The sequence below is a fragment of the Catharus ustulatus genome, chromosome 10 (genome assembly GCF_009819885.2).
Source record: "Catharus ustulatus isolate bCatUst1 chromosome 10, bCatUst1.pri.v2, whole genome shotgun sequence".
NCBI classification, from domain to species: domain Eukaryota; kingdom Metazoa; phylum Chordata; class Aves; order Passeriformes; family Turdidae; genus Catharus; species Catharus ustulatus.
The window spans coordinates 6,574,973-6,589,321 of NC_046230.1; the positions used below are offsets into that span (position 1 = coordinate 6,574,973).

General features: G+C 38.8%; 1 protein-coding gene across 9 annotated transcripts in view; it reads left to right on the forward strand.

The window, feature by feature from the left end:
* The window catches only part of GIGYF2 (GRB10 interacting GYF protein 2), a 75,724-nt gene that overhangs the window by 19,007 nt on the left and 42,368 nt on the right, over positions 1-14,349 (forward strand). For 8 of the 9 annotated variants that reach the window (XM_033068397.2, XM_033068399.2, XM_033068398.2 and 5 more), the window contains 3 exons: positions 2,823-2,931; positions 9,496-9,607; positions 10,152-10,192. In XM_033068397.2, coding sequence (XP_032924288.1) covers positions 2,823-2,931; positions 9,496-9,607; positions 10,152-10,192 — 262 coding nt within the window. The remainder of the gene's footprint in view (positions 1-2,822; positions 2,932-9,495; positions 9,608-10,151; positions 10,193-14,349) is intronic. The other variant, XM_033068404.2, reaches the window with a different exon arrangement.

The window sequence follows — 14,349 nt, forward strand, 5'->3', positions numbered from 1 at the left end:
TGCAGTGCCCAGTGTTTCACCAGTCTTAAACTCCTGAAGAGTTGGTGTATGCCGTGTCACTGCTTTTTCCTGCTCCTTCTCACCTAGCATCATACAGGAGCCTTTAAGCAATGTAACAACTCTAAAATCTCCACAGAAATCATAATCTGAAAGAAGAGGTCCATATTCCCTTTTTAAGAGAACTTTTCCTTTAATGCTTTCTGGGGACCCAGAGGATGTGAATAATCTGGTTTTTCATGTCCTTTTTTTTCCCCGTCTTCATGACTGATTCAAGGTACCAAGGGAATGGCATTTTTTAAAGTTAGAAATTCTGGTGTTTGTTCCCCATGACAGCTTTGTTTATCGTTAAGGATCATGTTCATCAGGTGAATATTAATGGATTTGCTACTAGCTGAGGTGCAGTGGAAGTTCTTACAATTAAGATTGACAAAAGAGTTGAAACCTTTTTACCCCCTCCATGAATACTTAGGATAGAATTGTCTCAGAACTTGAGGGGCAGGGCTTTGGGAGTCCTTAGAAGAGAGGCTGATCAGAACACTGGTTGTTCAGTTGCAGCTGAGCCTCTCAGGATTGCTTTGGCCTTTGTTTCAGAACAATTCCTGCTGTGTTACACACCTGATGGTGCTGCAGCTGTATGTGCACTATAGGAAGAACTTGTCTCGAACTGATTTAAAGGTGTATTATCTAGGGATGGATGACAGATCATGTCAGCTATATTAATTTAAACTTACATGTGTTTAGTATTGTAGTGTTTAATTAGGTATTTAAGGCTACAGTGTTCCCTGTAACAGGACATGGACATGCTTTGAATGGAATTGCTGGTTCTTCTTATGGAAAATTTTTCTGAAGTTATTGAAGTAACCTAGAGTTTAACTGATTCACTTAATGTAATGAAATATAATACATTTATAGTCATAGATTTGTCTAAAATGTGTTTCCAGCATAGTGTTTGTTGAAGCAAAGAAACTTTCTGCAGATGGCTTTAACAGGCCTTTCCACTACGAACACTGGCAACGTGCAGCAAATGTTCCTTTCCCTTTCCCACTGCTCCACTTTTTCCTGTTTGCATTAGGGGAGAACTTGGTTGTCTTAATCTTAGCTGCTTGCATCGTTAGGGAGGCTCAAACTCTTGCTGAATATAATGGAGACCCTTTTGTGTCCTCCTTGGTTATTTTCCTGACATCTTTTTCCTAAGACATCTTCATTTGCTGCTAGAGCTGTTTTGCAGCAGATTTCTTCTTCAGTGTGCATTGTCAGCACTGGTCATTCAAGGAAGATATTGATCAATAGTAGGGCAGTTTTTGCTTTTTTGACTTTGCTTTTTTATTGCTTTCTGTGATCCTACCATATGGGTTGTTACCACTATGCCTTCCCTGCAGCAGGCTCTACAGAGAGGGGAGAGAGAAGTTACTCAGAGTTCAGGTAGACAAGTCAAATTAAAAATGAATTGGAAAAGAAAATAAGATTATTATTTTGTTCTTACCTGAAGAATAAGGCATAAAAAATGAGGAATCTCCTATGCAAGACAGTGATTCTGATAAATATGTTTTTGTAGTGAGATATTTTCAGCGCTTCACAAAAAAGTATCAACAACTGGAAAGATGGTGGTTTGCTTAGAGGCAGATGGAGGTTGCTCCTTTTGACTTGCAATTGAAATGGTTGCTTTAAACTTTAAGAACTAGCTCAGAAAACAGATTTACTGGAGGCTGACCTTGCTTTTTTGCCATGCATGACTGCAGTTTTTCTTTCCCCTCAAGTCTAATTAGTTACCAATTTTCTCTTGAAGGAAGATCTGCTTTTGTAGGGAGCACATATCAAGCAGTTTCTGAAATGTTTCTGTATGTATTAAAACTCCTATTGGCTTTGATGTTAGTGATTTAGATTTTAAATAGTATATTATCACTTGTCTCATTGTTCTCTGAAGAGCTTCAAAGTGAGTTGATGTAAGCACCTTGCTGGCTTTAAGTTCTTTTCAAGAAGCCTGATATAGCAGCTGTTTGGATTCTAATTATTCAAAACTTGCATTCAGAAAGTGTGTGTCAGTTCAGGTTTACTTGCTAATGTTTCTGAATGTGCTTCTGAATTCTTTGACCCAGTTTTCCAAGTATTTATGTTCAGAGAGTAGGATCAGAGTTGGTTATATTTATCCATTCTTTATTGAAATAGCTTTTTCTTTAGTGGTTGTTTCATATTAAGCGAAAGTTGAATTTTAATGGTGTTTCTTATTAAAATGAGTATCACTTAAATCTCAGAATCCTTAAGTACACTTAGTTTTTCCTAAAATATGTTACTGTTGTGATATTTAGAAAATAAAAAGTCTTATTTCTGCAAAGGAGATTGGTAAATATAATTTCATTTAAGTTCTCTTGGTCGTTACATGTTCCTGCTTTGCTGAAGTAGTAAGTTTAGAATTGATTTTAATTATTGGTGTCAGTATAGGGAGGTGCCAGTCTCTTCTTGCAGCAGAATGTGTTTTAACACTGCTGATGTTCTGATGGCTTCTGTGCTGGCATCACCTGATAAAGGAGTAATGTTCAAATGCTTACTTCAGAGCATAGAAATCTCAGCTAAGCACCTTGGAAATGGTAATATTGACCAAGATCCTTTTATAGGCTGCTTCAGCTGCTCACGTGTGCATGGAATCCTTTTCCTTTTTAGTGTTGTGGAGAATTTGTAATGAAAACAAAGCCAACTTTAAGATAATGGTAAATGTTCCTGGCTTTTCTTTTGTTTTTTTTAATTGGTTTTTTGTGTATTTGTTAGTGTTTTCTTTGTGAAGGTTTTTCCAGACAAACCTGACCATGACTCTTTTTTCTTGGCAGAGAAATTTCTCGATGTCTGTAAACAGTGCTGCTGTCCTGCGGTTGACGGGACGTGGAGGAGGAACGGTGGTAGGGGCTCCTCGAGGTCGAAGTTCCTCTAGAGGTCGAGGTGAGCTGCCACTGGCATGTGCTGCAGTGGATCCAGGTGATCCAGGTCAAAGCTGCTCAGAGATATTAAGTGGAGCTTGGCTAGAGCCAGGTCTTTTCATGCCCAGTTTCTTTTTGCTTAAAGCTTTGAAACCTTTCCAACAAGGTGATGCTGGAGAATGCAGATTGTGTTTAGTGATGACTCTGCACATCTTAGCACACAACTGGTATCTCTGTCATATGCCTTTGACAGAGGGTGGGAAAGGAAAAGGTAGTTTTGGGGTGGAATATGAAATTCCTTGGTTCAGAATTGTTAGAAATAATTAAAAACATAAAATCAATTTATAGGCAGAGGGTAGAAAAAAATCTAGGAATATATTTTAAAACATCAAGGTTGTAGTAGGTTGTGTTCAGTGTTCTGAAAAGTCATCTGCATTTGTTAACATCCTGAGTGTAAACAGTTATTGGAAAGATACAATTGAATTTGAGAGGCATTTGAATCTTTCCAGTTTTAGTGCATCACTAGCTGATGTCCTGCCCAGGATCACCTGAAACATTTACAGATGAAAGGAGAAAATGTCCGGAAGCTATATTGCTAAAGTCAAACCAAATTGTTAAACCCAGAATTTATCTTAGAAATTTCCTTTCAATGTGTGCACTTCTGTGAACTCTTTTAGGGGGGCTTTATGTATAAATATGGTGGATTGTATTTAGAATAGTGGTATGTTAGTAATTTGGAAATACTGAGTAAATAATCTTATAACCTCTGACTTTGCAGGTGCTTAGGTGAGGTTTCTCTTAGAGCCCTTTTTAATTTAATTCTACATGTCCTTAATGGGTGATCTTTTCAGTAAGATCTTCAGAAAGTGCTTCATTTATAATTAGATGCTTCACCAGAATTTTGCTTTGACTTAATGTGTTCTCTCATTTCTGATCTGATTCCTTAATTCTGCTTTCTTCTTAGTTTACATCTCTCAGATATTTGTAGGTTGTGTGTCATCTTGTAGTTGCTTCCCAGCTAAGATAAGAATTTAAAGCTTTGAGACTATCACTAGATTTTCCTGTTGCTTCCCTTCGTTTGCCATTGTATTTGCACAAATGCTCAGGTTTTCATTTAAAAAAATGTGTGCATATATATAGATGTGTGAAGTCATTTGAGAGTTGTTGCTTTTTTTTATTTTAATGTTTGTTTCTACCACCTATGTTTCATTTTTGCTAGGAATACATGTATTGCTGATGCTTTAGAGATGTCAAGAATTCTGCAAATTAAATTATTGCTGCTTAAAATGTGGTGATTTGCAATCATGCACCCGCTAGTGTGCTCTCTAGTTTCAATATCAAGACACTTTGACTATTTCTAATTTGGCAAACCCTTTATTTTACTTTCTTTTGTCTAATTTCTTTGTTTTCTTGGTGCGCTGTTAAGTGCCAGCCTTATGCAGTGAGCAGTGGGTTTTTTTTAATTGCCCCCACTGGTTTCAATGAGGTTGTAAGGCTAAATGTGGCAGAATATGGCTTCTAATCCAGTAATTATTATTGATTCTACCTGTTTTGTTTGGCAGTAAAGTTTGGTTCCTTACATTTTAGTGGACAGAACTTAAAATGTATGTGCTATTAAGATTGTTTGAAAGCTGCTGCATGTATTCCTGGTTTCCTGCAGTTAATTTTTAAGATTTGTTAAGAAATACTAGCAAGAACTTTGTTGCATAATTGATAGCTTTCACTGTTTGTTTATCCTAATTTGATCTTTTAATATGTTGGAATTTTTATATGGTGTGTTTGTTAGGCTACTCTGGCTAAGCTGTAAAGGACACATTTCTGCAGTAAATTTCTTCAGCTGTCTGAGCTTTCCTTCTTTCATTGATCCTGGTTGCTGCTTGTTTCTTCCACTCTTCCCCTCTTCTTCCCATGAGCAATTAATTTTGGGTTCTAGGCATGATGAGTCTTCCCCAAGTTTCACCAAAGAAATTAAGACTTCTGCCAGGACAAAATGGTACCATTTTCATAGTTATACACATGATGATGTTGTAGCCATGGACTTTTTTTTACATAATTATTTATGAATATTCAATATAGGACTGCTGACATTTACAAAAACGCTACTTGTAAGTAGCAGGCTTTAAATGTAATTTTTTTTCAAGTTACAGTGAAAAGGACTTGAAATTTCTTGGGAGTTGTTCACTAAATGAGCTGCCTCACTTAACAGTTGGAAAACATTTTCATTGCACTGCAAAGTTGCCTGGGTTCAAAAGGTTTTCTCGTGTTTTCCATGAACTTCACACAGTTGCATGCAGCAAAGCTGCTGCCAAGTCAGTGTGGGCTTCAGCTTTACCAGAATGAGGTTTGTCTTGGAGGGATTTGCACCACAGCAGCTTTATAGAGGAATTTGCATGTGTGATTAGATTTGTTAATGAATTCCCTGACTGAGGCACGACGGAGTTGTATTCCAGCAATTGAGATGCAATCTGTGGTGGATTGGCAAGGGAAAGAAATGCTGGTGAAGGAGTGTTACAGGTAGAACTCTAAATGGGATTCACTTATCAGTCTTTAAAACAGTAAAGTAGCAGTCAGTAAATACTTTCTGAGTAGTCACCCCAGCTTTCACTGACAGTACTTATATCGTGGTGATGAGAATGTGGTTACTATATGGAAGTTGCTTTGATTTTGTGTTTGGTTTGTTTTTGGAATTTTTATTTTCAAAAAGAAACTGTCTCTGAAGAAACCAAGTACTTGCACGTGACTCTTTTCTAATTGACTTGTTTTCCTGGGAGCTCCCTGTGGTGTGCAGTTAAGCCCTGTGCTTTGTGCTGGCAGGACTGGAATGTCAGCATTCATGAATAAGAGCCTCAGATGAGGAGAGATTTAAATAGTCCCTGGAATGGGCTGTAAGCTTACAGACTCTTTGTTTTGTAGCTGTTCTCCCTTTTGGTTGAGACTGTTATGCAGGGTCCTTTGCTTCCTATTAGAGCTCTTTCCTATCCACCCTTGTTGCTCTTTGCAATCTGTTTTTGCTGCTATTGGGAAGTGTGTTAATGGTGTGAAAGTGTAATGTTCACATATCTAAACAGCAGTAGTTGAAGTACAGTTATTCTGTTTTTCCCAAACAGTGATTGTAGAGGCTAAACTCCACTTATACTGTAATTTCAAGATTTTGCTTCTTGTATTCTGTAGGGTTTTGGGGGTTTTTGTAATGACAATTAGAATGACAGTTTGTACTGCTTCTTACCCTCCTGCTTGTCTTATATTTTAACTTAAATTCAAACTTGTCTATTTTTCGGGTTAGAGACTTATCTGTAATGATTGCAATGTCCAGTGGATTGATGTCCTCATCCTGAGGTTTTTGAGAAATTACTGAAATACAGATGGCACCTTTGCTCCAGTCTGTTATGGAAGGGCTTATTGACACTTATTGACTTTGCATTCAGTACTTTGAGCAACATATGCATTTAGTCTGCTGCCCGTGTGCTAGGTATATTTTTTTCAGAAACGGCATTCTGTTTAAAATAAACCAAGGAGTGCAGAAGCAGAATGTCAAATGTATCTTACGTGTGCAGTTTTATCCTCTCTGCAGGCATTTCTTGTGTATTCTGTAGCCAGCATTAACTGTGCTTTCACGTCACACCCACACACATAGTACTTGCTGAATGACTGACATTGCACACTGGTTTCCCTTGACTAGCTGCTTTTCTTCTGCAGCTTTGTAGGATCTGTTTGATGCTTCCCACATTGGGGTCTGCTTGGTGTCTGCTGGGGCTACACATGTGCTTCTGCTTGGCACTGTTGGATGGGCCCATGTTTCTACAGGTGATGGATGGACACAGCCAGGGCTGTGGTGGCTTCAGTAGTCCTGTCCAGTATAATGTGGTATCTCTGCAACTGGCAGCTGTCTGACCCCGCTGGCAACCTTAACCTCAATGCCTGAGATCAATTGTTTGGACATTTTGCAAGGTTATCTTTTAATTCAGACCGTTGTGGTAACTGAGCACAACTGAAATACTGATGGACCACCATACAGTGGTGGTGAGAGGGGGGAGGTTTCTCAGACTGTGATTTCACATACTTCTAAATGACCATAAACCATGCTGCTGGTACAACAACTGATTTTTGCTCTTTTCCGGGACACTTGCTTTATTTTCTGGTGAAATGTCCCATATTGTCAGCACTCTGGCTCTGGTGTCTGGTGTGTCTGCTCCCAACAGGCAGCATGCACTCACCCTTGCTCATCCCTGCAAGGGGGGCACTGCGGTGCTGCTACTGCTCACTGTGCAAGTCTGCTTTGTTTTTGTTGGGAAAGTGTATGCAACTTGCCACCTCTGCTACCTCAGAAACAGGGAGATGAGTCACTGCCTTTGTTCTGTTTTGACTCTAGGAACTGCTTTTACTGTATTATCTCTTGTGAAAGGAAGGAAGAGAACTTTCCTGTAGTGAAGAAATTAAGCCAATATTGCTATTGCATGAGCTGCTGAAACTTTTCTGGCTTTTATTTGTGAAGAATAAAAACTTTGAGTCCTTTTCCAGGATTTTTAGGGGACTCACAAGGTTTTAGCTGGATAAATATGCTGTTTTGGTGTTGTATCACCTCTTCCTGTTTCTTGCCTTTGTAACTTGTCTTAAACTTATGGCTATGGTCAGCCTTGTAGTATCAGACTTGCCATAGCAGAGCTGTTTCTAATAACTCTCATAGGTCTGATGCTAATTTCTCCTCTCTTACCTTTACTACTCCTCTACCTCTCCCTGAGTTCGTGTGAAAACAGCTCTACTGAATATGGCATGGGCTTGCTCAACTCCATAATGTCCATAGTCTAGCAACAGCCGAAAAAAGGCATCTTGGCAAAAGAATAAGGACTGAGTAAAACACAAAGGTGAAGAGGCTCAACTGCGAGATGTTTGCAGCTCAGCATATTTCCTGAACCAGATGTGGCCTCTTAATGAATTGTGTTTATCTTTTTTTTGTTCAGTCCTCATCTGAACTTAGGCATCCTCAAAACTCTGTGGTAAGGTAGGCTGCATCTCTCATTCTGGGAGATCTGCCACTGGTCAGCTTTGCTGGTGATAGAACAGGGTAGTTCTGTCTAAACGGGATGTTTAAAATTGTTCCTTATACACCCTGCAACATGTTCTGCCTGATACAGAAGCAGTTATGTATTTAAAGACCCCAGCTGGATTACCTATGGATCACTTTTCTTTTTCTCTGCCTAAAAAGCAACTTTCTGCCCTTTTCCTCTGCCACCTGTTCTAAGAGATTTGGTACAGAATAGTAGAGAAACTGTTGCAACTGTCTTGATTATTTTAAATTTTTCTAGTCATAAGATACTGAAACATGATATGATTCCTTCATGCATCCAGGTTAGATTTTAAATGTAGAGGCTTTTTATTACTACTTTCTTCAGAAGACTGCAAGAACTGCAGTCCATTCTGAAGGTGTTTGTTTCCTGTTTCATTTGGTCATTGTCCTACTGCTGCAGATGCCTGACCAGGCTTGCACTTTGTGCTTTGATGTGCTTTTTTCCTTGAAACCAGGAAGAGAGAAATAGGAAAATACTGTTTGAGATACTTACCCAGGCAAGAGAATTCCTGTTACCAGGTGCTTTTTAGGTTCTGGAACTTGACTGTAGAGACTGCATGAGTATGTAGGCAAGGCATTATCCTGAACTAGCTGATAGATGTTCCACTTCATCTTCTTCCCATGAGATCTTGAAACAGTAAATTAGCTGATGAGAAACCTGCCATTCCTTCTGCTGGAGCACTGTGTGAAGCAGTGTTTCTCTTTTGCAGATCTGGAAACCTCTTCCCAGCCACTAATCTAACCAGTGCTAGAAACTGTTTTGAAGGACTGGGATGTATGTGGGTGTTGTTTTTCTGTTTCGTAGGGCTTGTTTTCTTTTGCCCAAACACCCCATGCCTTCTTAAGCTCTGAACATGTACTTTGAGATGCTTTGCTTGAGGATATGTGTGTAACTTTTTGGCTTGAGGCTTGGTGCTTGGTAGCTGCCTATAGAGAATCATTTACTGAAAATGTCAGTAGGATCATTTTTAAGCTATAGCTAATGCTGTTCTTCATTCTGACTTGCCTATAGCTATCCTGTGATCCTTCTTTTCTTCCCACTAATCCTGGGGGAGAGTTTTGCTGGCAGTCATTAGAACTTAACAGTGAAGCTTCCTTTTCCTTTGTGACCCTTGACAGCAATAATTAGGAGTACATCCACAGTGCAGTGCCATTATACTGGAGTTTGCTGTTAAAAGTAATCTGGTAATTGTGTGTGAAGCACACCTGTGTAATGTGGATGTTGTGTGAACAATGCATCCTTTCTTGGTAACTTCTCTTGGGTAAGTATCTGTGCTTTTCTGCATCATATTTATTTCAGAATTGTTTGCCTGTTCTGTCTGGTCTTGCACTTCTTGATAAGAATTTTTGCATAAGACTCTTTCTTCAGTCGTTGTCCTTTTTCCCTTTTGTCCCAGATAATTTCACTGGGGCTTAAGACTACAAGATTTGTTCTCAGGGACACCAGGAAAGGAAAACCTACCTGCTTCTTTCAACTTCTATTATTATTTATACAAACACTTGTGTTTTTTGTCTTTTCAGGCAGAGGCCGAGGAGAAAGCGGTTTCTACCAAAGAAGTTTTGATGAAGTGGAGGGTGGATTTGGGCGAGGAGGGGGCAGGGAAATGCACAGATCACAGAGTTGGGAGGAAAGGTAACAGAACTCTAGCCCTTAAAGTTTTTTACACATATCTGTTCAGCTTCCATTTGTGCCTTTTGACTTCATAAAAGCACTTTAGGAAAGGTAGTTAGTTACATCTGTGAGTGAAGTCTCTGAATTTCTAAGATGGAGTCAAACACAGTAATGTTTCTTGAGGCTCTGGAGAAAGTAAAAGACTATTTCTTGCCATGAATTTTTCTGCTGAGTTCCTGGGAAGAAGGAGCTAACTACTTAAAGAGAACAGAAATTACGACAGTTGCAATGGAAGTGCTGATGCTAAGGATTTGCTTCAGTTTTAGTCTTGACATTGTTCACAGTACTTAGAGGCACATTTGAAAACATACTCAGTTCCCAAGGGCTGTGTATTGGTGTTCCTGAAAATTTCAGTTGTTACATGGACCTCTAAAGGTACAGTCCATCAAGCTCAGATTTTAAAAAAGTTCCCACCAAGTACAGAAAACCAACAAAACCTATACCTAAAATGAGTTTTTGGAGTAGTTCCAAAACCTTATTTGAAACTTCTATTCTGCCTTTCTAGGGGAGACAGACGCTTTGAAAAACCAGGGCGAAAAGATCCAGGTATGGTTTTGTTACTGTGGGCAGAAAATGGGAGGGAGGAGCAGGGTGTGTTTGGGGGAAGGGACCTGTACATGTGTCAGCCTTTCTTACTGCTCCAAGTATATTGTTGATACAAGATTCATGATGCTGTGCCAGGTTGCTAAGTGTGTTCTCAAAGTGTTTTCTCTTGCTTTGTGTTGTTCTCGCTATTGGACATTTAAGTGTAGATAAGAAACATGTGGAGTAAGTAGGTTCTGTTTATTTAATTGTGATGTCTACAACTGGAATTAAGTTCCTGTACCTCTGTGAAAGAAGCCTTTGCTGATGCATAGGTGTACTGTGGTAATACACCTTTTTTTCACTGCAGCTTTAGACATTCCTAATGTGGGCTGTTTTGCTACCCAGGACTTCTTGACCATTTGAACTTTAATTTTTTTGAATGCTTGCTGGTGTGATAGAGATCCCAGCGGTGTCCTGAGGTTCCCATACTGATGGATTTGCTGTTGATCCAGTTAGTCAAGTCATCATCTGAACCTCCTGTTCAGTCTGGTTTATCTGGTCTTCTGTCCCTTGTTCCTTCCCTATTCTGTTTCTGAGATGTTTCACACTGGCCATGTTCTGGCGGAAGGCTGGATCCTTAATTGTGGCCCAGTACATCTGAGCATCCAGCTGAACTTGAGTTGGAACGGGTTTATCGTCTTGGAGATGAAACACAGCCATTGTGAGGATGGTGAGAACATCAGGGCAGCTCTGACTGTCTGGAAAGTGCAGTGACTTTTTCTGTGCAGGCTCGTGTTGCTTGTTCTCTGGTATGCCCATTCTCTTCTCCATGGCCTGTTGCCATGTGCATGTAGCACAGCTGTGCCTACTGAGAGGTTTTGTACTAGCAATAGCTTACTGGCGATGTGTCTTCTCTATTTAAGACTCAAGGAATCTTTGGATTTGCTAAAAGAGTCTTGTCTATGTACCCTTCTTGATAATATGCTGAGAAAGCATAGATTATAAAAGATAATTGCAGGTTGAATTTAAAGACAAACCCAAAGAGATCCAATTGTAATTAGAAGTTGACAGGAATGTGTTTTAATCCCTGCATAGCTGTTGGTATTTTTGTAGTAAGAGTAGCATGAATTGCCATATTTATAATTTTCTGAATTACCATGGTGACACATAGCATAGGAGTTTGCTTTCAAAGCCCTTCCAGTCCTCTCTCAGTATAGGAATTGATGTTCACAACTTCTAAAGAGTGCTTTTATTTTTTTGCTTGTTGAGTTGAATGCCAAGACAAAATTAAGATGTGAATGTCTTCCTCGTTGTCTCCCTTAAGAAGAGAATACTTCCAGAAAATAATTGTATATTGGTCAGAGTTTGACCAGTTTTAAATGTCAGTAATGAAACTTTGGACTTTCTGCATATCTTTATATTCAGAAATTTTTTAGGAAAAAATAAGACTGGGAGAAAGTAAGTACTACTGAGATTTCAGGACTGCATTTTTTACAAAAGGAAAATGAATGTACAGGTAGTATCTACTACAGTTGGTTTAGTTTTATTTACTTAGCTCCTTCTTGATGTTGTGATTAGAAATAAAACAATTCCAGTTCCAGGCTATGGAATATACCATGTTTCTGATCAAGACAGGTAAAAATATTGCATATTGGTATAGGATCAGATGTATTTCTCAGTTGAAATTGAGGAGAATTTACAGTGTGCAAAATGTCCTTAGAGAAGTTGATTTCTACCAGAGGTTAATCTGCAGCTAGCTTAGAGCATTTTGTGTTTGTAGCAACTGCTAGTGATCAGGGCTGTTGACTGCATCTTCCTAGAACTGTTGCCTAGGGAAGATGGTGTCCTTGGTGCAATTTGTTGGGAGCTCATTGTGAGAGATGATGTGCTTATTTTCAAATTATGAAGCTTTTTGAGTACGTAATTGCTCTTCTTTCTTGTATTTTTCTGCTAAGTCAGTATGAGAGGCAAAAGACCTTCAATCTTTCTGAAGTTTTATTATAAAATTATTGTTTTAACAATAGCATTGCTATGTTAGAGTTAATGTTGGAGTAAGTGGGAAGACCATTTCTCTCCCCTTTACTTCCAAAGAGAGAGAAGTTGGAGAACACAGGAATATTGACAGAATGTATTGGTCTGTTCTGACTCAGGCCTCTGTTAATTACAAGTAGTTATTGTTGTGTGATGGCTTTCCAATGACAAAATATTTTGATTGTGATAGAGGGATACAGATGTCCCAAAAGAGGTCCCAGGTTAATAGCAAGCACTAGTATACACACAAATCAATGGAAGCAGAAAGGAAAGGAATTGACATATAGGTTATAATTCAGGCTCACATGGTTTAGCAGATGCCTGTGCTGCTTTCTGTTACTTAGTTTAGGATTTTATTCTGTAGTTTTACTGTACTTCAATTTTTCCTTGCTGTTTCATACGGCCTTGGATTCAGTTTATGTAATTTACCGAGTTGGCAACTTTTTCATGTTTTTTTTGTTCTGGATGATCTAGTCGGAGAATTATTAAGAGATCAAATATTTGAACACTTCCGTGTATTTGTAATAGAGGACAATGCAACAATCCTCAATTAAAAATTCGGAGATGAAAAAAGTAATAGAAATTTTACAAAGACTTGCTTCTCAAATATTGTCAGTATGCTGTTCTTAAAAACTGATTGCTTTTTCAATGCTCACAACAGTTTGCAGGTCACATTTGACTGATTCTCAGCATATAAACAGTATCTGTTCCTGGTTTCAGCATGCAGATTGAAGATTCACAAATTATTTGCACATTTCTGTTACAGATTGTCACAGTTCTGACAGACTTCACTTAGAACCCAGATTGTTTCTGGAATGCTGAGGCCATTAGCAAAGAAAATGAGCAAGTTGCTTTCTTGAGCATGTCTGTCTCTTCACAAAAGCTGCTTAATTTTCTGTGCAGCCTCCTGTGCAGCTTACTAGCTGAAGAGATTTGATTAGTTACCAGTAGTTACAAACTGGTAGTGAATAATTATGTAGTTTAAACAAACCTGTCAGTAAGTCAGCTGTAGAACCTGGTTGAGTTCTGTTTAATGTGTGGATTTTGTTTAGGTTCAGAAGGCTTGAATATAAAAGGTATGTTCAAGTGGCTATAAAAAGGATGTTGAATTTGTTTAAATTGTACTTTTTCTCACTCTGCCTGGCTTGTTCTGCCATGCCTTGCTGGCTAGAGGTGCATTCACAGAAGGTTCATCACCTTCAAGTTTGCTCTTACTGTGTTAAAGCATGGAGTGCTACGTTGGTGCATCAGAGCCCATCAGCAATTTTCTTGGGCTTCTGCTCCAATCTGGGCCATGGCATATTTCCAGTACTTCCAGACATCCATGATCCACCAGTTCTCTGGAACTGTAACAGCAGTATCAATGTATTTTCTGCCCTTGTTCTGAAGTAACTACACAATTCTTTGCTTCTGCATTGTCATTTAGCTTTGCATTCCAAACTGTACTATTTGACAACTGCTTTTAGCATATACTAACAATTTATTTTTTCTTTGTTCTTACTGTTGTACTCCCTTTGAAATCAAATCTGTAAAGAGAAAATTATTTTAAAACCAGGAGAACTTTAAAGTATGAAGTCATGTAGAAATCAAACAAAGCATCCCACCTTTGAGTAGATGTGAATTTAAATTAGAAATAGCTGTGGCTCTAAAACATAAGATTATAGTCCCATGTGATAACTGGGAAAAACAGTGCCTTACCTAGAATACTAAGTACCTCACACAGAATGCTGCCCTATTTCAGCCTTGACATGGGAGTCTGTTTTGCTCTTACCCTGGTTTTTAATTTGTAGGACTCTTATCAATGTCTTACATGGATAGAAAATTAAAAATTATTGGTGTTGACACAAAGGTGGAAAAGGGCTCTTTAAACTGGGTATGAGTCAACAACTAAAAAAAACTGTGATGAAAAGAGATGAAGGCAGTGTAACTTGACAGTGTGCTGTTCTCCAAGCTCCACAATAATCATGAATTCTTGTCCATAGAATTAGGTTTGAAGAGGATTTTTGGAGTGTCTGTAATAAATCTGTCTGAGGTCTGCAGTGGGGGAAAGCAACACTTGAAGTAATTTGGAATGAGAGCTCACTTGGAACAAAAATGTGGCACTTCTGCCTCATTCGCCAGCCGTGTGTGGAATGGTTCTGTGGGGT